Source organism: Theropithecus gelada, chromosome 4, assembly GCF_003255815.1.
Source record: "Theropithecus gelada isolate Dixy chromosome 4, Tgel_1.0, whole genome shotgun sequence".
NCBI classification, from domain to species: Eukaryota; Metazoa; Chordata; class Mammalia; order Primates; family Cercopithecidae; genus Theropithecus; species Theropithecus gelada.
The window spans coordinates 96,152,735-96,176,756 of NC_037671.1; the positions used below are offsets into that span (position 1 = coordinate 96,152,735).

The window sequence follows — 24,022 nt, forward strand, 5'->3', positions numbered from 1 at the left end:
GCCAAAATCCCACCGGGGTTTTCCCTTTTCTCATGGGGCGAAGTAGTCAAACTGATCTTGAAAGTTTCTCTAGGAAAGTAAATGTGTAAGAATAATCAAGAAAATTTTGAAAATAAATGGAGTCTTGCCTTACCTAGTCAAAACAACTGTAAATGTGACACTGAAAGAAAATACGTCAATTAACAAGAGAACAGAGAGAACGTTTGTATTTAGTATATGAGTTATTTTAAATTAGTAGTGACGGGGTATATTGTTCAATAAAGAGATTGGGACATCTAATTTCCATTTAAGTTTGTTTTTTCTTTTATTCTAGGACTTAGTAATTTCCTCCTTTGTGAACATGGATTCCCAAATTTCAAGGGCCCATTTCCTGTAAAATAATGCGTTATTGCAGTTAAAGTCTTTTTTTTTTTTTTTTTTTTTTTTGAGATGGAGTATCGCTCTGTTGCCCAGGCTGGAGCGCAGTGGCGCGATCTCGGCTCACTGCAAGCTCTGCCTCCCGGGTTCAAGCCATTCTCCTGCCTCAGCCTCCAGGGTAGCTGGGACTGCAGGTGCCTGCCACAACACCTGGCTATTTTTTTTTTTATTTTTAGTAGAGACGGGGTTTCACCGTGTTAGCTAGGATGGTCTCGATCTACTGGGCTCGTGATCCACCCGCCTCGGCCTCCCAAAGTGCTGGGATTACAGATGTGAGCTACCGCGCCCAATCTATTGCAGTTAAAGTCTTAAGATTTATCCACACAGGTGATAGATGAAGGTGATAGATGAAGATGGTGATAGATGAAGGCATGAGAGTGGACTAGATCATTAAAGAAGGATACTAAGAGGTCTGTGATTGAAATATTGGGAAACACCTACATCCAGGATGCAGATGAAGGAAAAGGGACCCAAGGTGGATTGCGATATGACAATGTCAATGACAAACTTTCATTTTTTTAAAACACTAAATCCAAGGGAGGCAAATGTTTAAATAGAGAAAAGTCAAATGAAGAGGGATTAAGATAACAGAAGACTTGAAAGAGCCGAATAGGTTTGACAAATCGGGTGAGAGCAGCTTTCCTGAAGAAAGAATTTTCCTACTTCGAAGATTCAGCCAGGTTCAGTTAGGAGACAGCAGGCACTGACTAACAAAGAAGCTGTGCTATATAAGAAGAGAGAGGCCAGGCGCAGTGACTTACACTTATAATCCCAGCACTTTGGGAGGTTGAGGTGGAAGGATTGCTTGAGCCCAGGAGTTTGAGACCAGCCTGCGCAACATGGTGAGAAACCATCACTACAGAAAATTTACAAATTAGCTAGGTGTGGTGGTGTGCACCTTTGGTCCTGGCTACTCAGGAGGGTAAGGCAGCAGGACTGTTTGAGCCCAAGAGATCAAGGCTACAGTGAGCACCACTGCACTCCAGCCTAGGTGACAGAGCAAGACCCTGTCACAAAAAAAAAAAAAAAAAAAAAAAAAAAAAAAAAAAAAAAAAAAACCTCCAGCATGACCAGGAAAGAACTGGGGAAAAACTTCCAGAATCAACTGAACTAATTTTGAACTTGCTACTAAGCTGTGTTATATTCCACTACCTGCCAGACACTGAGCTAGATGTCGTCAGTTTTCACAACAAAGCTACAAGGTCTTGTTTTCTTCATTTCACAGATGAGGATGTTTAAGCCAACATGATGACAGACCACCTACTAACTAGTTTGGGCAAGTTATTTAACTTGTCTAAGGCAGTTTTCTTACATGAAGATAATGCTACCTACCTCTAATTGTTCTGAAGATTAAATGCTTATAAATATACATGTATGTATATATGTACATCCAGAAACATACTACCATAGTGTAGCATTTAGTAGGAGCTTAATAAATATCTCTGGTACCATCCAAGCAAGAAAAAGAATTCCTAAGATATGGTGATGGTAGCATAACTAAGTTCAGAATTTCTTTTATGTATACATAGCTTTATTTTGAGCAGTCATCTTTGATGTACAGGCTGCTTCTCTTCCTCTTTTGAAGGTACTGGATGTAAGCAGAGAAGGCAAAGAAGAAGTATTCTATGGACCTACACTCCCTTTTGCTTCCAATGGAATAGCAGCATGCTTCCTTCCAGCTCCATATTTCACATGCCCTAACCTTCAAACTCTTCAAGTGCCTCATCACAGGATTGGCACCATCTGAAAAGCCAATGCCATCATGAACAGGAGGAAAACATAGCCCTGACTGTTGGATACTGGGCATGAAAAGACTCAGTGCTCAATGCTTCCTTGTCTTGCTTTATAGGTCTTGTATTCTGATAAATTTAAGCAAAAAATGAACAATTTTCTAAAATACATTATTAAAAACTCTTGTCACCCTTCTCAGTGTATGTCAACATGCAATATGTATGACTTTTATTGTGGTATAGCTTAGTGCCAACTTAAGGTACATTGTGTCCCAAGGGTCTTTAGAGCATTCTTTGTACACTTTTTCTAATCAGCACTGTCTTAAGACAACATAACACTGTTAGTAAGGCAATTTATTGGACAAAATGGCATCGATGATCTTAAAAAAATATATAGTCTGTACTTAATCCCTTTATTATTTAAAGCGGGGCTTGTAATTTTTCTTTTTAAAATTTAACATTAAGCAGCCCTGCTCAGTAGAGACTCAGCATTATGACATCATAAATTTTTAAATACCATATTTTATTCAAGGTGATACGAATAATAGACATACACTGGAACAGCAGTTGAAACACCCAGATTTTTCACCTTGGTTACGCTGACCTTGGGTCAGAACCTAACTTTACAATGCTTCAGTTTTCCCACCTTTTAAGGAGGATAATTACTGATTTCCATGTTAATTTAAAAGAACATCATAAGGATTAGGCAAACATTTTGAAATACTTTGCCCAAGAAAAAGAAAAATGTTACTGAAATTACAAGGTATTTTACTGTCTTTAGAACCTTGTAAATGAACAGGGAGATTATTTTTGAAGTTTAAAAATTACTAGATAGAATTTGGAAACATGTTATGGAATAAATGATTCTAAAAAGCATGTGAAAGAGACACACAATTAGGAAATAGGGAGTTTATTAAAATCAAAGATATCTAAACTTGTACAGATATCTAAACTTGCCTCAAGTAACTCTCAGATGTCTCATTTAAAATCATTTAGTGAAAAATGACATTTAAAGCTAAAAAATAATTTAGTTGTACTAATTATGGTACCATAAAGTGCTTTGACATAAATTTGAACCTAGAATTGGTAGTTCTAATAAAAGTTTTTCCACTTTGTTAAAGGTTATGTCAATCTTGAGTGCTTGTGGGATTCTTCTCCACCACCAATACATATTTTATTACTATCACTTTTAATAATGCATAGGAATTCTTTTTTAGGCTAGTTTTTGAGTTTGCTTTGTCTATAACAAAAAATAAATACAACAACTTAATAATCACATTTGAAAACAAATTTAACAAGTATAATGTGAGTTTTTCTTTTTTCCTAACTTCCTCAGGACCTAGGTCACCTTTATTAAAAGGAAGAATTCACTCTTTTTTCCTTGACAGTTTAATCATTCAGCAATCCCTCTCTTAAAGGAAATTGTTATTTTATTCATGTAACCATTTTTTGTAATCAAGAGTGAATAAAAATGATCTTTTTGTCTCACAGAATTCACTAACTTCATATATCATTATACATAAAACATAGAAATAAATATATGGTTTCTGGTGATTCAGATTTAAAGGGCAGGAAGGAGACTAGGGAGAAGGAAAACAGGTAAATTTTTAAAAGAATAGGAATTTAGTATAGACTAAATTCCTTAGTATACTTAGTATATTTCCTTTAGTATAGACAAACCACTGTTGAGGACAGTTCTCAACAGTGAAAATTGAAATTGACAATTGATATTTAGAATGAAGACAGCTTCTTTAAATGGTTTAAGCCATCTAAACTAAATTTTAAAAATGCCTTACCAAGGCAGGAAAATGAACTCCAGTATTTCAGAAATCTTTTCAACAGGGACTTAAGTATTCAGCTATATTAATTTTTCTACTTGGGACATGAATTTTCTCTCTAGCAGTTTTACCTAGTAAAACTATGAAAATCTATTTGTATTCCCAGGCCCTACATCCAATCAATGAAAGGGAAAGCTCTAAAAACAAGCTTACCCAACTAATGGAAAGGTAGCCTGAGACTACCCTCATTTCTGTATATATTTTTAACAATTCATATAAAACAAATCAGCATATATTATCAAACCCCTCCTAAGTGATCTTTATAATGTAATATTCACTAATATTACAGAACTGAACTCAGAATTTTAAAAAGTTTTACCAGGTTCAGACACATCCTTTATAACTATAGCCAAGAGTAGTACAAAAACATAACATCTCTTCCCTAAAAGGGAAAAAAACCTAGATAAGTTATAATTAGATCCTTTTATTCAAGGTTATCAATAATAGAATTCTATTAAACTATGTCTGGTCATATGAGCCAAATTTCACTGAAACTATTCAAATATACATTTTCGATTTAAGTGAACTACCCTACAGTAATTCATCTTCCATTTCCATTTTTATTCTTCAAAATTAAAGGTTATATTGTATTTGTAATGTAAATTATTATACTAATGTGAATTTCTATAGGAAGGTCACGAGACTTGCAAACATTTAAATATCACTTCAAGTTTTTACTTTAAAAGAGAAAACAAAATACAGTACCACACAGATGATAACAGATATTCTTGGTGTTAAAGGAAAAGCCAGCAAAGATGTGAATTTCTAAAATCATCTGTACAATGCAATAACACTTCTTAGATCCTTAATAACAAAATAGCAATTAGGTAATGATTACGGTACTTTTCATACTTTTTCCTTCATATTTTCTTCACACTTTAACCACATGTACATCAAACTCTTTCAGCTACCACGACATCGGAAAACCTAACTTTCTATAGTTTTACCACAAATACAAAAACATCAGTAATAAGATAGAAATTATTCCTTCTGGTAACATGGCTCATTTTTACTTTAGCTTCCACATAATGAATCTGTTATAAAAAGGAAGTTTTCAATAATCAAGGGCACAATGTAAGTTAAATATATACTTTTATTACTATATATAAATTTTTATCATATGCACAAATAACTCATAAATATGTATATAAAATTAAAATGTCCACAATTTTTCTAGAAGCACAATTCACAAATGCAATGAATTGGACGCCATCGGCACAACAAAAATTTTAATAAGTATAAACTGGTCAATTCCAACCATTTGGTAATTTACAATGCAGGTTATCACACTATCAAAATACACATATCTTATTACATTTGTGAAGAATATGCTACGTTGCTAGCTTCCCAAACCAACTGTTTCTATCCAAATAAAGCATATTATTTATATTGGCATACTATACTCTTGCCTGACAAGGCTATATTTTTAACTCTAAGAGGGGTAGGCAAAAGATCAGTTTTTTGGAAAATATAAGATTTATATAAAAAGTCTGGATAAAAAAGCAGTGGTTTAGTACAGATGATTCAACTTTTGGTGAAGTTTCTGTATCTATTTACCTTTCAGACATGGGGAGACATGAGTGGTATGATAACATGTACGGTTTGGGGAAGGCAGATTTCTAAAGGCTTTTCTCGACTGTAGAAGCTTGTCAAATTTTTATATAACACATAATTTTAGCTGTCAAAGATTCTGTGAAAGTACATGGAAACAAGTCCATGTAATTATTTAAGAACAAGGTAGTTTAAAAAATTTGTTGTAAAGCATGGAAGAAAATAATAATAGGTAATGAAAACCCACAAACATCTGACTCACAAATATTACATAGATGCTGAGGTAGAAAAAGTCGAATATGCTTAAGAAGAAAACATACGAAGGACAGGTATAGATATACAAGTTTTAAACTATGAAATTCTTCTAATGCAAATGAACTCAATACTGAATGACTTTTCCACAATCCTCCGTGCTTCCTTCCTCGCCATGGAAACGTTCTAATTAAATTGAAATTTAAATCATAACCAAATCCAAATGCCTAATAAAGTCCTTTCATCACTGTTGTCCTTCAATCGTCTTTTATACTCTATCTGGTATTGTATAGATATTATTTGACTGGAATACTCATGTCTCCAAATGTGTATTTTAATTTTCTTCCTATTTAAGTGTCTTCAATTTCTATAGGAAACAGGTCCTATACAGTTTCCACACTGTAAACTGAATGAGGCTGAGTGTAGGATGAACATGGCAATCAGAGAAAACTACTAAAGGAGCCTCTTGTTTGGAAAGAGATAAGCTTGAAGATAAAAGGTACAGTCAGATAGGTAGCAGAAAGTCTCCAGACTGAAGGGTTTGAACATCACCTTATAAACAATGGGCAGTTATTGGAAGTCCTTGAGCAGAAAAGTAACAAGAGGAAAACAGTATTTTAGGAATATACATTTCAGAACATAAGATGTAGGAGAGGACACCAGAGGTAAGGAAATAAGTAGTGCCCAACAGAAAAAACAAACATCAAACCAGTGGATGCAAGGCATTGCAAAAAGAAAAAAAGAAGCCTAAGAGCCTGTAATGGTAATCAACTGAAAGTGGGAGAAAAACAAAGAACCTAAAATGCCTCTGACATTTCAAGGCTAAATAACTTGGGACAATAGTGTATTCCCTGGGTAGAAAATCAAAGCAGGAGGTAGTCTGAAATAGAAAGTGACATGGGTAGCTTGACATGTTGCCTTGAGATTTCAGGAGACTCCAACTACAGAGGTTTAGAGATAAATTAGCACTAGAAAGAGATTTAAGAGATAAAAGGTGGAGCTATCAGTTCACCACTAACAGAATGTTGAGACAAAGCAGATGAAGGGTCATATCTTACACTGGGGACAGGAAAGAAGACCATGAAGGTGCTCTCAAGATACAGTGGTCATTTCTTGGTATGTCTGGGGATTGGTTCCAGGATCCCCTGTGCATACCAAAATCTGCACATACTCAAGTCCCGCAATTGGCCCTGAGGAACCTGCCTATACAAAAAGTTAGTCCTCCATATACTCAGATTTTGCATCCCACAAATACTGTATTTTAGATCCACATATAAGTGGACCCGCACAGTTCGAACTTGTGTTGTTCAAGGGTCAACTGTATATGTAGGAGGGAGCAGCATCATTGTGGAACTGATGGGAAGATAAAAGACAATTGTCACAGAAAGGACAAAGAACATGAGAAAGGAGAACAAACTCAGATTTGACCAAAAAAGAATGGCTTATATTACACTGGTAGAAGAAGTAGCCTCCGAAATTACAGGGTATTTAGGGAAAAGTGGCTATTAAAGAAGCAGGTATAAGGGACTCCAAGTATGGGAATAGAAGAAGGCAAGATTGTAGTAGTAAGTGAAAGATCAGTGAAGATTTTTTAAAAAAGGAACTGAGCCATAAATTTTCTTCTTTCGTCAACTAAAAAAAAAAGCTTTAAAAAAATTTTACTTATACATAAATACAAAACATATAATACACATACATATTGTTACAGACTTTGTTGTTACCATTTTTAAGTACAAATTTTAGTTATTCTTAGTATCTACAGATATATGTCCTAAAGCATGATTCAGTAGCAGCTTTTCCTATCCTTTAAATGTTTCATACTCTAAGAAGCAAGATTCTCAAACATATCTTTAATCAATCTCCTTTGGGAAAAAAAAAAAAAAAAACACATATATATACACACACACACACATACACATAAATAACCTCTTTAAAGGCATCACCTTAAATAGATAAAACTCCTCAGTAACTGCTGGAACTTGCCAAGCCATACATTATTTGTTTAGTAAGTCACTATAATGATGAAAAGCAATTCAGTGTTATGAAGTCTATTAAGCAGCCTTAAGCTTTCGTTTATTCCATTTGATGAAGTTGATTTGAGAGAAAGACCATTTATATGTTATGAAAATAACAGACACTCCTTTGGATTTCACAGATTACAATTAAGAGAGAGCTATTAACTATAGAATGCTGATTGCAAAGTATTTCTTTTTTAAAGATACTCCTTGAGCCACAGAAGGGTTGAAATGTTTTCTTGAAGGAAGAGTAGAACCACGATAAAGACTATAATCCCAAGAAGGAAACAAATTACTTCAAAGTTAGAAAATATGATGTAAGAAAACATTGGAAAGTGGGATCATTCATCTGGGACATATCATTAGAGAAAGATAAAATTGAGAGGTGTTCTTTGCCTTAATTGTGCATGAGTAATAAACTAATCATGTCTGTACATTTCCTAACAGAATATGGGCCACCAAATGTTTTCACATTTATCCCATTGATTCTCACAATAACATTGTCAAATAGTAAATGGATTCTTCTTTTCTTCTCCATGAAGAAACTAGACTGAGAAAGGTTATGTAACTAGCTCAAGATCATAAAGCAAAGCTGAGTTTGAGACCCAGGTGGGTTCCCAAAACTAGGACCGGAATTCTTTCAACCAAATAATGATCGCTATGAAAAGGAGTCAAGGACAAGATCCAACTGGTAAAACAATCTGGATGAGGTAAGAGTTCAAAAGTTGAGAAACAATGTTGTTAAAGGAAACTAAACAGGTTTCTTGGATAAAATGCTAAGTTATAAGAAGCTCTGGCTAAAGAGCAAGAAGATAGATCAGCTGACTTCTCAGACCACTACTGTTACTACTTTTCTAGAATATTTTTATTTATTCTCCTCTTAAAGTCTCCTTTATTTCCTCCTCCTGATATGATTTTTTAAAATGACAACTGCAAAAGAAATCATAAATAAAGAAAAAATTTGGCAACTCTTGGAACCTAAATATAAACCCTGTTGGCATGTTTACACTGTTTTTGGATATCAGCTGTATAATCCTTTAGCCAGATTCAGTCTCATTCCTAACACAGTTAAGTGTGCTTTGTAAGGGTTTTATTTATTAACTTGCCTCACACATATAAAAAAGAAAAACAAATACACAGTCATATTTCCCAACACCTTTCCCCCACCAAAAAAACAGTATAGGGTAGCCAGTATAATGTATTATTGAAAAAGTATCATTTTAAAACATAACTACTATCGTAAAAATAAAAAATAAACATGACAAATCAGTCACAAGGCAGAGAGGTAGGAAGTCATATTACAACAAAAGTCCATGGATGAAGTATCTGCTTAAGTATCTGCTTAATACTCATACACAGAAAACACTCCCAGTTAGAAAAAGTTTCTTTAATTTAGTTTAAAATTTCATCAAGGTAGAATGCAGTTTTGCAAAGTTCCAAGGATCCTATTACATAGTTGCTAATTAACCTTTAGTTCCTTATTTATACATTTTTTTTTACTTACAGATATAAAAGGGAAAAAATCCTAGAAATTATTTTAAACAGAACATTATACAATTAATTAAAAGTAGGAATTGGAGTGGAACAATGTGGCTTTAGATACTGATAATCAATAGACAGAATGAATCACAAAATATATTAAGTATTATCATTTTCCAGTCTCTGCATCTCATCTTGTCCCACCTGTCCAAGGTGAGACAAAAGTTTGCTATATGCTTCCCTGTTTAAAAAAAAGAAAAGAAAGCAAATATATTTATTACCATTTTCATTATTTTTCATTTAAGTATTTACAAATTAAGTCTGGCTGTCCATCATCCATCCATCTATCCAGTCATCTGTCCAGCAGGCTTAGCAGAACACTTCTTAAAAAGTAATGTTTTATATCTATTGTGAGTAAACCTAGATGTTAAGATGTATTGAGTTTAAGTGTGATTTTTATATATAAAATGTGTGCTAAAAAAAGTAAAAGTTCACTAACCTTCTGAAATATTATAATGGTCACAGGTAATAAAATACGTTCATGGAATATTATTTAAGGACAATGATGGTATGATTACAATGGGAATACTTGTATCACAAACCTAAGTATTAAAACAAAAATTCTGTAACCATAAAATAGACCTGTGTAGCAATTTCAGTATGTATCCCATTTTCTTCTTTTAACCTCTTATAGGTAACGACGTTTGAAAATAAAATACTATCTCTCCTCCTACATTCTCTAGTATGTAGAGAATGTAACTGGGAAGTGTTTTAGATGATTTACTGTGCCTAGCAGTTATCTCACTAGTCTAAATACCTGTTCTATTCAGAACCTTTAAAACCAACCTTCTTATGGGCCTGCACAACCACACAAGGTAGTAGGCCTGAATATTTGTTTTAACAACATACTGCATTAGGGTGGTTCACACATAGCCTCTCTAGTTTTTTCATTCAAATTTGAAGACTGCTCAGAGAAGTCAGATGTGAGACATGTCTGTGCATGAGCTTGTTTTGTGACATGACAATAAACACCACTTCTTCAAACTACAATTTGAAGTGATTCAATCTTCTCTCTCTAGAAAACCATAGGAGGCTAACCAAGTCCCTATGCAGAAGAAAGGAGATGTTCCATTCTGGCACACAAAAGCTTTACAAGGATGATCTCTCCAGTCTGCCCCTCCGCCCCCCGTGCCTTTTATATGGTTTTCATTTACTGTACTGAAAAACTGGATTCCATTAGTTCGCTAAAGCTATAGTCAATATAGTCATGTCTCCAAGAAAGATCTCATATATGACATTGTTTAATAAAAAATTTTCATCTAAAAATTGGAATATGCATATTCATTAGACTGTGTATTTGTATAGATACATATACACAGACACATGCATATGATTATAGTCATGCACTGCATTAGCAACATTTTGGTAAATGATGGGCTGCATTCTGGTCAATGATGGGTCCCATTAAGATTATAATGGTACTAAAAAATTCTTAATGCCTGGTGATGCTGTAGCCATTGTAATGTCTTAGTGTAATGCCTTTCTCATGTGTTTGTGGTGATGCAGGTGTGAACAAACCTACTGTACTGTCAGTCATATAAAAGTCTAGCACACACAATTGTACACAGTATATAATACTTGATAAGAAACAATCATGTTACTGGTTTAGTTTATGTATTTACTATACTTTACTTTTTATTGTTATTTTAGAGTGTACTCTTCTTTATACTTATAAAAATAAAAGATAACCGTAAAACAGACTCAGGCAGGTCCTTCAGGAGGTATTCTAGAAGAAGGCCTCCTTATCAAAGGAGATGACAGCTCCATGTGTGTTACTGGTCCTGAAGACCTTCCAGTGAAATAAGATGTAGAGGTGGAAGACAGTGATGTTGATCATACTGACCCTATGTAGGCTCAGGCTAATGCGTGTGTGTCTTCATTTTTTACAAAATAGTTTAAAAATAAAAAATAATTTAAAAATAGAAAAAAGGCATTCAAGAATATAAAGAAAGAAAATATTTTTGTACAGCTATACAATGTGTGTGTTAAGCTAAGTATTTTTACAAGAGTAAAAAAGTTAAAGAAAAAGTTTAAAAGGTAAAAAAGAGTAAGCTAAGGTTAATGTATTATTGAAAAATTAAAAATTTTGAAAACAACTTTAATGTACTCTAAGTGTATTGTTTATAAAGTCTACTACAATAGTGTACAGTAATGACCTAGGCCTTCACATTTACCACTGCTCACTCACCGACTCACCCAGAGCAACTACCAATCCTGCAAGCTCCACTCACTGTTAAGTGCCCTATATAGGTGTATCATTTTAAAATCTTTGCTACCATATAATTACTGTACCTTTTCTACCTTTTCATATATTTAGATACACAAATACTTACCATCATGTGACAACTGTCTGTAGTATTCAGTACAGTAACATGTTATACAAGTTGGTAGTCTAGGAGCAATAGGCCACACCACATCGCCTAGGTGTGTGGTAGGCTATTCCATCTAGGTTTGTGTAAATATACTCTATTTCATGTTCACAAATGATTAAATTGCCTAACTACACATTTCTTAGAACCTATCCCTGTCATTAAGCAACACATAACTGTATTTTGATTCTTTAATAACCTTTAGGACATAAAAATTCCACTGTGAGTACTGACTACTCTAAAACAATTTCTTTAAGAAATAAATACAGGCTTATTCCCACAATGTTGAGACTCGAAATAGTCCAGCACTATTTTCAGTTGAGTTATGAGCCTATAAAAAAAAGTCTTATTTCCTATTTTTGACCAAAACCTATATTGTCTAACAGGGTCACTTATTCACTAGACATATGATACAGCTGACTAAATAAATCAAGCATCCCTCAAAGGGTTATGATTTGCCATCATAAATTTTATTTAAAAAACAAGACATCCAAGGCTATGAGGTCCACTTCCCAATGAGGAACATGGAAATGCGTTTTGAGCAACAGCAGCAGTGCTGAAATATACAGCTTTCTAAAGCGGTCACGTTGAAAGGAAAAACATGCAAATGTATGTAATTGATTTTGCTGAGTTTGTTGATAAGCCATGCTACTACTATTCACACTTTGTAAAACTGATAACAATCACAGTACTGAAACATTTTTCATCTCAAAAGAACACACCCAAATTTTGGGGAATAAGAAAATAAATCATTTCTATAAGATGAAATATAGATTTTATAATCACTGCCCCCCCCGACCAAATGTAATTAAATTATCAAACATACCTTTGTGCTATATTCCTGCCAAGGCCCCATTTCTGCTCTGAATCCTTCAGAGATTGAGTGAGGGTAGAAATCAAGTGGATGACAACCTGCTGGTCCAATGTTGCTACTGTTTCTAAAATGCTGTAAACCTGATAATAGTACCTCATGCCATAATCCTGGATAAACTGCCTGAAAATAAAACAGGTATATTTAGGATTACTCCTGGGGCAATTCCTTGTGCTGGTATCTACATGACAATCAACTATGAACTGAACATAACAAAGATCATTTCATATAAGATTATTGTAAGAATCTGGATGCAGTATGAAAACTATTTAAAACACTTTAAAATAAAGAATTGAACTGGCTTATTTAAGTTGAGCCATGACCAGAGTGAAAGCACTGTGGGAGGAGCGGCGAAGGGAAGAGTTGGAAGCTTGGGAGGGAGAAAAAGGGGTAAAAATCTAATCCCAGGACTTTTTTGCAATATTCTACACAGTGAAATCTGAGTGGAAAGGATATGGGAGACAGTAAGAGAAAAAAGTCAGATTTCCTAGTTACTTTTTAGTTCTTTGTAGCCCTACATAAATCAAACAATATTTTTATGAGGAAAGCAAGTTACTCCTAATATATTTTTATGTTCCTTAACTGAACAAAAGACTTTAGACCCATAGAAGGTCTTTATAAATAAAAATTCTATGTTTTAGCCTTAAAACCTCTACCCTCCACTACCAAGCAACAAAATAAAAGCCACCTAGCTTAGTAAATTATAGAAAACATTCAATCTTTGATCATATAAAATCCTTTTCTCCCCTCCTAGGGCTTCACAATTTTCACCAATCACTGTTACTGAATGATCACAATTTAAATGAACTATAAACACTTGACAGGCACTAATTATGTGATGAGAAAAATGGAGGTACCAAAGATCCAACATAGAATGAAGGAAACGAACACAAATTATTTATCATGGTAGTGGTAGGACAGACATAGGAATAATAAAGGTAAACTGGTAGAAATCTTCAGAAAGAAATACAAAAACATACTGCCCTAACAGCACAAGACTCTAAAGGGAACAAGAGAGGGAAGAAAAAGAAAATATGCCTCAAGTTGCACTGTTATTCTTATGAACAATAGATCTACTTCTATAAAGTCCATGCTTCACAAACTAAACATAACAGAGCTTTCTGGAGCTACTCTTAGTATCTTAAAGCAAGTCAGAGAAGCAGTGACATGTACTTCTACAATCCTGAGGAACATGTTTGGCAAGGTCTGACAGCCTGTGTACTCGTCATCATGACTCACATTTCCCACTTTACCCTCTCAAACCCAGTCTAGGGCCAGGTAATGACATTTCAGTCAGTGACAGATAGCATATACAATGGTGGTTCAGTATAAGAAGATTAAAATACTGCATTTTTACTGTACCTTTTATGTTTGGATACATTTAGATACACAAATATTTACTATTGTGTTACAACTGCCTACAGTATTCAGTGCGGTAACATGTTATACTGATTTGTAGTCTAGGACCATTAGGCCATACCATATAGTCTAGGTGCATAGTGGGCTAAGACACACTAGGTTTGTTGTATAAGTACACTCTATTTGAGGGTCACACAGTGATGAAATTGGCTAACTATACATTTCTCAGAACTTATCCCTATCATTAAGAGACACATGACTGTTCATGCAAGATTCTTTCTTACTAAATTCACAGGTAATTTTAAGTCCCTTCACTTATCTTTTTCACTGGCACTTTTATTTTTCAATAAAACATCACAATGTAACAAAACTACTGCCAAAAATACAATAATTGAAATACTATAAACAAGTAGTAACACATTATGTTTTGGATAATTAGTTATTTAAAAAACATGTTGGCTGTCAAATGGCTGGCAATAGTCTCCTTGCCAGTTGGCATATTTTCCAGTTACCTAAACACAGAAGTCAGCTGGGCGGAAGGTTCTTCTTCTGACCCCACTTGGCAGGCTTTTACCATGTATTGCAGGTTCTCTGTGGCCAGCCTTTTAACTAGAAGGAAAAATTATAGCATTACGCATTGTGTCTGAATTGACCATCTGGATCCTCATTTTTATGAACGCTCTTGATTTAGAAAAATATGTTGTTTTCTTAAAGTATGTACATCCTTTTTCTATTTTTCAAAATGAAATAGTTCTAAGTTTTTATTTTATTCTAAAGTATACCTATCTTCCATTTTAAGAAAATATAAAAGTTTAAAAGTTTTTTTAAGTCTATTTTTCTCTTAGAAAGGTGCCCATATTCAAAAACATTACACCATCCTAATCCTACAAACAGTAACATACCGACAAAAGAAAGCCTTTAAAAATTCAGCTGATTTACAGACAAGCAGATTGATTTTTTAAAAATTCATAAGCATATTCCTCCCACCCCCTCACAAACATATAAGTAGCAAACTAGATACCATGAACAATTTCTTTTCACTTAAAATTAGTCAAATGTGTATGCAAAAATGTTGTTTGTGATGCTATCTTCCTTTCAAAGGATAACAAAGCATAAAAAGAATACTTACATTCTTTAAATATTTAACCAAATCCTTTAAAATTGTGTGCTTGTACACAAAAATAATGCAAAAATACCAAGAAAGGATGTCGAAAACGCAATATGCTCTGAATGCTACTAAATTCTTATGTTGTTTTTGACACATTAAATATAAGAAACCAGAGAAAAAAGTGCTTTTTCCAAGAATAAAAAAATGTTCAGAAACTGTAACCCATTATAGCAGGAACACAAAATATATGATGAACATCAACTTAATTAATATTAGGTAGTAGAGAATGTTTTCCACGCGATGAGGCTAGTGGCTAAGGAACATACAGCATCCTTGCCTTTTACTTGAAAACGTTTGACAACTTTTTAAAATAACTTCTCATTTTAGATGCAGTTTATTTTTGCTTTAACTGAACTACCTTTAAAAAAAAAAAAGAGTGTTTTTTTTTTCTTTTTTTTTAAAGAAATAGAGTCTTGCTCTAACATCCCAGCTAGAGAAGTGGTGTGATAATAGCTCACTCTAACTTCCATCTCCTGGGCTCAAGCAATCCTCCCACCTCAGCCTCTCAAGTAGCTAAGACTACAGGTGCATGCCACCACTCCTGGCTAATTTTTTTTAAAAAGCTTTTTGTAGAGATGGAGTCTTGCTATGTTGCCCAAGCTGGCCTTGAACTCCTAGTCTCAAGTGATCCTCCCACCTTGGCCTCCCAAAGCACTGGGATTACATGTGTGAGCCACACCTGGCCTTTTTATTTGTTAAAAGAAGAGCTTTATTATCATATAATTCACATACTATACAATTTACCCATTTAAAAGATACTGTTCGATGGTTTTTAGTATATTCAGACTTGTACAACCATCATCACAATTTTACACTATTTTCAATATCTTGAAATTCCATACTCTTTAGCTATCTGAGTCCTTCTAAGCAATCACTAACCTACTTTCTGTCTCTACAGACCTTTTTTTTTTTAACTCTTTTTTTTTTTTTTTGTGACGGACTTTCCTTCTGTTGCCCAGACTGGAGTGCGATGCCACGATCTCAGCTCACTGCAACCTCTGCCTCCCGAGTTCAAGCAATTCTCCTACCTCAGCCTCCCGAGTAACTGGGATTAAAAGCGCATGCCACCATGTACGACTAATTTTGTATTTTTAGAAGAGACGTGGTTTCACCATATTGGCCAGGCAGATCTTGAACTCCTGACCTCAAGTGATCCACCCACCTCAGCCTCCCAAAGTGCTGGAATTACAGACATGAGCCACCATGCCCAGCCCCGTCTCCATAGATTTAACTATTCTGGATATTTCATAGAAATGAAATAATATATGACTTTTGTGACTGGCTTCTTTCACTTAGAATGATGTTTTCAATATTCATCAATGTTATAGCATGTTTCAATATTTCATGCTTTTTTATAGCCAAACAATATTCCATTGTATAAATGTATCAAAATTTTTAAATTGATCCATCAAATCATAAATGTTCTACTTTTTGGCTATAATAAACAATACTGCTATAAAAATTAATTTACAAGTTTCTGTGTGGACTTATGTGTTCACTTATCTTAAATATATACATATTTCTAGGGGTGAAATTGCTGGGTCATACAGTAACTCCATGCTTAACCACTTGAGGAACTACCAGACTATTATCCAAAGTAGCAACATGATTTTACATTTCCTGGGGCATTAAATGAGAGTTCCAATTTCTCCGCATTGTCCTCAATCTTTTTCATTGTCTGATTTCCTCATTATAGCCAACCTTGTGGGTATGAAGTGATATCTCAGTGTAGTTTTGATATGCATTTCCCTGGTGACTAATGATGCTGAACACCTTTTCTGGTGCTTATTAGTCATTTGTTTATTTTCTTTGTAGAAATGTCTATTCAGATTCATTGCCCATTTTTAAATTCAGTTATTTGTTACTTATTCTTAAGAGTTCTTTATATATTACAGATGCACACTCCTTATCATCACATACAATTTACAAGTGTTTTTTCCCATTTTGTGGGTTGTCTTTTCACTTTCTTAATAGTGTCCTTTGAAACACAAAAGATCCTAATGTTTGATGAAGTCCAATTTATCTCTTTCTTCTTTTGTGGTTCATGCTTTCAGTGTCATAGCTAAGAATCCATTGCCAAATCCAAGGTCATGAAGATTTTACTCCTATATTTTCTTCTATGACTTTTACAATTTTAGCTCTGACACTAAGGTCTATGATTCACTTTAGGTTAGTTTTCGTATGTGGTATGAAACAAGGGTCGAACTTCATTCTTTTGCATGTGGCTATCTATTTGACCTAGCAAAATTTGTTGAAAAGACTAATTTTCCCCTATTAAATTGTCTTGGCACTCTTGTCAACAAACAAAAAAACCCCAATTGACCATAAACATGAGTTTATCTCTGAACGCTCAATTCTATTCTATTGACCTACATATCTATCTTTATGCCACTATCACATTGTCTTGATTACTGTTGCCTTGTAACATGTTTTAAAATCGAGAAGTATGAGTTTTCCAGCTTTCCTTTTCTTTTGCCAAGATTGTTTTGGCTATTCTGGGTCCCCTGTAATTCCATATAAATTAGTAATTCTTATGGAGCTATTAGTATAGTCACTTAAGCTTTCTGTGGTTGCTGTTTGCATAACTATCTTTTCCCATCTTTTTACTTTCAATCTGTTTATATCTGTGAATCTATACTGTTTCCTGTAAATACCATATAGGTAGATCTTGTTTTTTTAAAAAATCCACTGTGATCATCTCTGCCTTTTCATTGGACTGGTCAATCCTTTCACACAGTATTATTTTAGATATAGTTTGATTTACATCAGCATTCTTACTTTTTGTTTTCTTAATGACTCATGTGTTTGTTTCTTTAATCTACTTTACTGTTTTCTTATTGCATTAAGTGAATTTTTTTTTAATGTAGCCTTTCAAATCTTTAATGATTTTAAAATTATTATTATTATACTTTAAGTTCTGGGGTATATGTGCACAATGTGCAGGTTTGTTACATATGTATACATATGCTAAGTTGGTTTGCTGAACCCATTAACTTGTCATTTACATTAGGCATTTCTCCTAATGCTCTCCCTCCCCCAGTCCACCACCTCCCGACAGGCCCCGGTGTGTGATGTTTCCCTCCCTGTGTCCATGTGTACTCACTGTTCAACTCCCACTTGTGAGTGAGAACATGTGGTGTTTTTCTCTTCTTGTGTTAGTTTGCTGAGAATGATGGTTTCCAGTTTCATCCGTGTCCCTGCAAAGGACATGAACTCATCCTCTTTTATGGCTGCATAGTATTCCACAGTGTATATGTGTCACATTTTCTTTATTCAGTCTATCATTGATGGGCATTTGGGTTGGTTCCAAGACTTTGCTATTGTGAACAGTGCTGCAATAAACATATGTGTGTATGTGTCTTTTTAGTAGAATCATTTATAATCCTTTGGGTATATACCCAGCAATGAGATTGTTGGGTCAAATGGTATTTCTAGTTCTAGATCCTTGAGGAGTCACCACACTGTCTTCCACAATGGTTGAACTAATTTACAATCCCACCGACAGTGTAAAAGTGTTCCTATTTCTCCACATCCTCTCCAGCATCTGTTGTTTCCTGACTTTTTAATGATCGCCATTCTAACTGGTGTGAGATGGTATCTCATTGTGGTTTTGATTTGCATTTCTCTAATGAACAGTGATAATATTTTTTTCATAAGTTTGTTGGCTACATAAATGTCTTCTTTTGAGAAGTGTCTGTTCATATCCTTCGCCCATTTTTTGACAGGTTGTTTGTTTTTTTCTTGTAAATTTGTTTAAGTTCTTCGTAGATTCCGGATATTAGCCCTTTGTCAGATGGATAGATTACAAAAATTTTCTTCCATTTTGTAGGTTGCCTGTTCACTCTGCTGATAGTTTCTTTTGCTATGCAGAAGCTCTTTAGTTTAATTAGATCCCATTTATATATTTTGGCTTTTGTTGCCATTGCTTTTGGTGTTTTAGTCATGAAGTCTTTGCCCATCCCCATGTCCTGAATGATATTGCCTAGATTTTATTGTAGGGTTTTTATGGTTTTAGGTCTTATGTTTAAGTCTTTAATCCATCTTGAGTTAATTTTTGTATAAGGTGTAAGGAAGGGATCCAGTTTCAGTTTTCTGAATATGGTTAGCCAGTTTTCCCAGCACCATTTATAAAATAGGGAATCCTTTTCCCATTGTTTCTTTCTGTCAGGTCTATCAAAGATCAGATGGTTGTAGATGTGTGATGTTATTTCTGAGGCCTCTGTTCTGTTCCATTGGTCTATGTATCTGTTTTGGAAGCAGTACCATGCTGTTTTGGTTACTGTAGCCTTGTAGCATTGTTTGAAGTTAGGTAGCATGATGCCTCCTGCTTTGTTCTTTTTGGTTAGGATTATCTCGGCGATGCACACATTTTTTTGGTTCCATATGAAATTTAAAATAGTTTTTTTTCCAATTCTGTGAAGAAAGTCAGTGGTAGCTTGATGGGAATAGCATGGAATCTATAAATTACTCTGGGGAGTATGGCCATTTTCACAATACTGATTCCTCCTATCCATGAGTATGGAATGTTCTTCCATTTGTTTGTGCCCTCTTTTATTTTATTTCATTGAGCATTGGTTTGTAGTTCTCCTTGAGGAGGTCCTTCACATTCCTTGTAAGTTGTATTCCTAGGTATTTTATTCTCTCTGTAGAAACTGTGAATGGGAGTTAACTCATGATTTGGCTCTCTGTTTGTCTGTTATTGGTGTATAGGAATGCTTGTGATTTTTGCACACATTGATTTTATATCCCGAGACTTTGCTGAAGCGGCTTATCAGCTTAAGGAGATTTTGGGCTGAGACGATGGGGTTTTCTAAATGTATAATCACGTCATCTGCAAACAGAGACAATTTGACTCTCTCTTTTCCTAACTGAATGCACTTTATTGCTTTCTCTTGCCTAACTGCCCTGGCCAGAACTTCCAATACTGTGTTGAAGAGGAGTGATGAGAAAGGGCATCCTTATCTTGCACCAGTTTTCAAAGGGAATGCTTCCAGTTTTGTCTCTTCAGTATAATATTGGCTGTGGGTTTGTCATAAATAGCTCTTATTATTTTGAGATACGTTCCATCAATACCTAGTTTATTGAGTTTTTAATACGAAGTACTGTTGAATTTTGTTGAAGGCCTTTTCTGCATCTGTGGAGATAATCATATGGTTTTTCTTGTTGGTTCTGTTTACGTGATGGATTATGTTTATTGATTTGCTTATGTTCAACCAGCCTTGCATCCCAGGGATGAAGTCAACTTGATCGTGGTGGATAAGCTTTTTGATGTGCTGCTGGATTCGGTTTGCCAGTATTTTATTGAGGATTTTTGCATTGGTGTTCATCAGGGATACTGGCCTAATATTTCCTTTTTTTGTTGTGTCTTTGCCAGGTTTTAGTATCAGGATGATGACAGCCTCATAAAATGAATTAGGGAGGATTCCCTCTTTTTCTATTGATTGGAATAGTTTCAGAAAGAATGTTTCCAGTTCCTTTTTGTAACTCTGGTAGAAATCGGCTGTGAATCCATCTGGTCCTGGGCTTTTTTTGGTTGGTAGGCTATTAATTACTGCCTCAATTTCAGTACCTGTTATTGGTCTATTCAGAGATTCGACTTCTTCCTGGTTTAGTCTTGGGAGGGTGCATGTGTCCAGGAATTTATCCATCTCTTCTAGATTTTCTAGTTTATCTGCGTAGAGGTGTTTATAGTATCCTCTGATCATAGTTTGGATTTCTGTGGGATTGGTGATGATAACCCCTTTATCATTTTTTATTGTGTCTATTTGATTCTTCTCTCTTTTCTTCTTAGTTTGGCTAGCGGTCTATTTTGTTGATCTTTTCAAAAAACCAGCTCCTGGCCGGATTCACTGATTTTTTTGAAGGTTTTTTTGTTTCTCTATCTCCTTCATTTCTGCTCTGATCTTAGTTATTTCTTGTCTTCTGCTAGCTTTGAATTTGTTCGCTCTTGCTTCTCTAGTTCTTTTGATTGTGATGTTAGGGTGTCGATTTTAGATCTTTCTGCTTTCTCTTGTGGGCATTTAGTGCTATAAATTTTCCTCTACACACTGCTTTAAATGTGTCCCAGAGATTCTGGTACATTGTGTGTTTGTACTCATTGGTTTCAAAGAACATCTTTATTTCTGGCTTCATTTTGTTATTTATCCAGTAATCATTCAGGAACAGCTTGTTCAGTTCCATGTAGTTTTGCAGTTTTGAGTGAGTTTCTTAATCTTGAATTCTAATTGGATTGCACTGTGGTCTGAGAGACAGGTTGCTGTGATTTCTGTTCTTTCACATTTGCTGAGGAGTGTTTTACTCCCAATTATGTGGTCAATTTTAGAATAAGTGCAATGTGGTGCTGACAAGAATGTATATTCTGCTGATCTGGGGTGGAGAGTTCTATAGACGTCTCTTAGGTCTGCTTGGTCCAGAGCTGAGTTCAAGTCCTGGATATCCTTGTTAATTTTCTGTCTCGTTGATCTAATATTGACAGTGGGGTGTTTGACAGTGGGGTGTTAAAGTCTCCCACTATTATTGTGTGGGAGTCTAAGTCTCTTTGTAGGTCTCTAAGAACTTGCTTTATGAATCTGGGTGCTCCTGTATTGGGTGCATACATATTTAGGATAGTTAGCTCTTCCTGTTGCATTGATCCCTTAACCACTATGTAATGGCCTTCTTTGTCTCTTTTGATCTTTGTTGGTTTAAACTCTTTTTTATCAGAGACTAGGATTGCAACCCCCGATATTTTTTTTGGCTTTCCATTTGCTTGGTAAATCTTCCTTAATCCCTTTATTTTGAGCCTTTGCACATGAGATGGGTCTCTTGAATACAGCACACTGAAGAGTCTTGACTCTTTATTCAATTTGCCAGTCTGTATCTTTTAATTGGGGCATCAGCCTATTTCATTATTAATTATTTTTGAACTATTTCCTTTGTGGTCACTCTAAGCTAACCATATATACCTTATCAGAGCTTCAAATTTATACTAATACAGAAACATAAATCCTATGCACTGCATAGCTCTATTTCTTTCTCTCCCTTTTTGTGATACTGTTATACCTATTATATAATATCTACAATTTTAAAAGTTAAAAATATACTGTTATAATTTTTACTTTATATAAATTTATGTCTTTCAAAGAAGCTAAGAAAAGACAGAACAGCAAATACATATCTTAACTTCTGCTATATAGGTCCAGCATTCATAATCCAAAGATCCAAAATTCCAAATGCTTCAAAATCTGAAAGTATTTGACAGCTGACATGATGCCATAAGTGGAAAATTCCACACACGACTTCATGTGACAGGCTGCATATACAATTTATAAATATTGTAAAAAACTACCTTCAGGCTATATGTTTAAGGTGTATATGAAACATAAATGAATTTCATGTTTAGACTTGAGTCCTGCTGCTAAGATACCTCATAATATATATGCAAATATTAAAAAATCCAAAAGAATGTGATACACAAAACACTTCTGTTCCCAAGCATTTTGGATATGGAACACTAATCCCGTATTAACCTTCTTATTTATCTTTTCTTTTTTTTTTTTTTTTCATTTATTCCTGGGTATTTGAGTTGCCATGTGGAGTCCTTTCCTTAGCCTAATACTGTTTTGCTCTCACCACCTTCTTTGTATTATTATTGGTAACTATATTTCTATATGTTATAGGCTCAACAATATCATTTTATACAAATGCTTTTTAAAAACCAGTTAAGAGAATAAAAGTGAAAAAATGTGCATTTATACTGTCTTAATAATAATATGATAATCTTTACTAGAATTCTTTTATGTGTATGTGGATCCGAATTACTGCCTGGGGTCAGTCTCAGTCTGAAAAACTTCCTTTAGCATTTTGTTAAAAGGTGGGTCTGTTAGCAACAAATTCTCTCAGTTTTAATTTATTTGAGAATGTCACCTTCAGTTTTGAAAGGCAGCTTTGCTAAAAAAAGATTCTTGGTTGACAGGTCCCCCTCTACCCTCCTGCTTTAAATCCTCTGAATGTCATCCCACTGTCTCTGGCCCCCACTATTTCCTCTGAGAAGTCAGCTGTTAATGTTACCAGAGTTTCTCATAGAGGACGAGTCATTTTTCTCTGGCTACTTCCAAGATTTTCTCTTGGCCTTTAGCTTTTGGCATCTTTACTATGATGTATCTGTTTGTGGATCTTTTTGCATTTACCTTACCTGGAGTTAGCTGAACTTCCTGAATGTATAAGTTAATATTCTTGAATAAACTTGAAAAAATTTTAGACATTATGTATTATTTTAGGTTGGGCGTGGTGGCTCACCCCTGTAATCCCAGCACTTTGGGAGCCCGAGGCGGGCGGATCATGAGGTCAGATCAAGACCATCCTGGCTAACATGGTGAAACCCCATCTCTACTGAAAATACAAAAAAATTAGCCGGGCGTGGTGGCGGGCACCTATAGTCCCAGCTACTTGGGAGGCTGAGGCAGGAGAATGGCGTGAACCCGTGAGGCACAGCTTGCAGTGAGCCGGTGTCATGCCATTGCACTCCAGCCTGGGGGACAGAGCGAGACTCCGTCTCAAAAAAATATATATTTTATATATATACTTATTTATTTATATTTTATTTTCAATATTTTTTGCTTTCTCCTGGTTCACCTGTTATATATATGGTGCACTTAATGGTGTTCCACATTTCTCAACAGCTCTGTTCATTTTCTTCATTTTTTTTTCCTCTGTGCTTTAGATTGTATTATCTATATTGATCTATGTTCAAGTTTGCTAATTCTTTCTTCTGCCAGTTCTAATCCACTAATGAGTCCCTCTGGTGAAACTTTTAACTCAGCTATTGAACTTTAACTCCAAAATTTCCATTTGGTTCTTTTCATAAAACTTCTTTCCCTATTGTCACCAAACTTTCCTTTTCTTCATTTATTACACATTCCTTTAGTTCTATGA

At 34.7% G+C, this 24,022-nt stretch overlaps 2 protein-coding genes across 15 annotated transcripts in view; one reads left to right on the forward strand and one right to left on the reverse strand.

Moving 5' to 3' along the window:
• The window catches only part of KLHL32 (kelch like family member 32), a 241,582-nt gene extending 237,944 nt beyond the window's left edge, over positions 1-3,638 (forward strand). For 13 of the 14 annotated variants that reach the window (XR_003119167.1, XM_025384099.1, XM_025384098.1 and 10 more), the window contains one exon: positions 2,003-3,638. Coding sequence is in view for 13 of the 14 variants with exons in the window: in XM_025384099.1 (XP_025239884.1) it covers positions 2,003-2,164 (162 nt within the window). In the remaining variant the exon portion in view is untranslated. The remainder of the gene's footprint in view (positions 1-2,002) is intronic. The other variant, XM_025384115.1, reaches the window with a different exon arrangement.
• Positions 3,639-8,725: 5,087 nt separating this feature from the next.
• MMS22L (MMS22 like, DNA repair protein) overlaps positions 8,726-24,022 on the reverse strand; it is a 138,411-nt gene continuing 123,114 nt past the window's right edge. The window contains exons 23-25 of the mRNA XM_025382898.1: positions 14,454-14,550; positions 12,538-12,705; positions 8,726-9,523 (exon numbers count right to left, since the gene is read on the reverse strand). Coding sequence (XP_025238683.1) covers positions 9,442-9,523; positions 12,538-12,705; positions 14,454-14,550 — 347 coding nt within the window. The 3' untranslated portion in view covers positions 8,726-9,441. The remainder of the gene's footprint in view (positions 9,524-12,537; positions 12,706-14,453; positions 14,551-24,022) is intronic.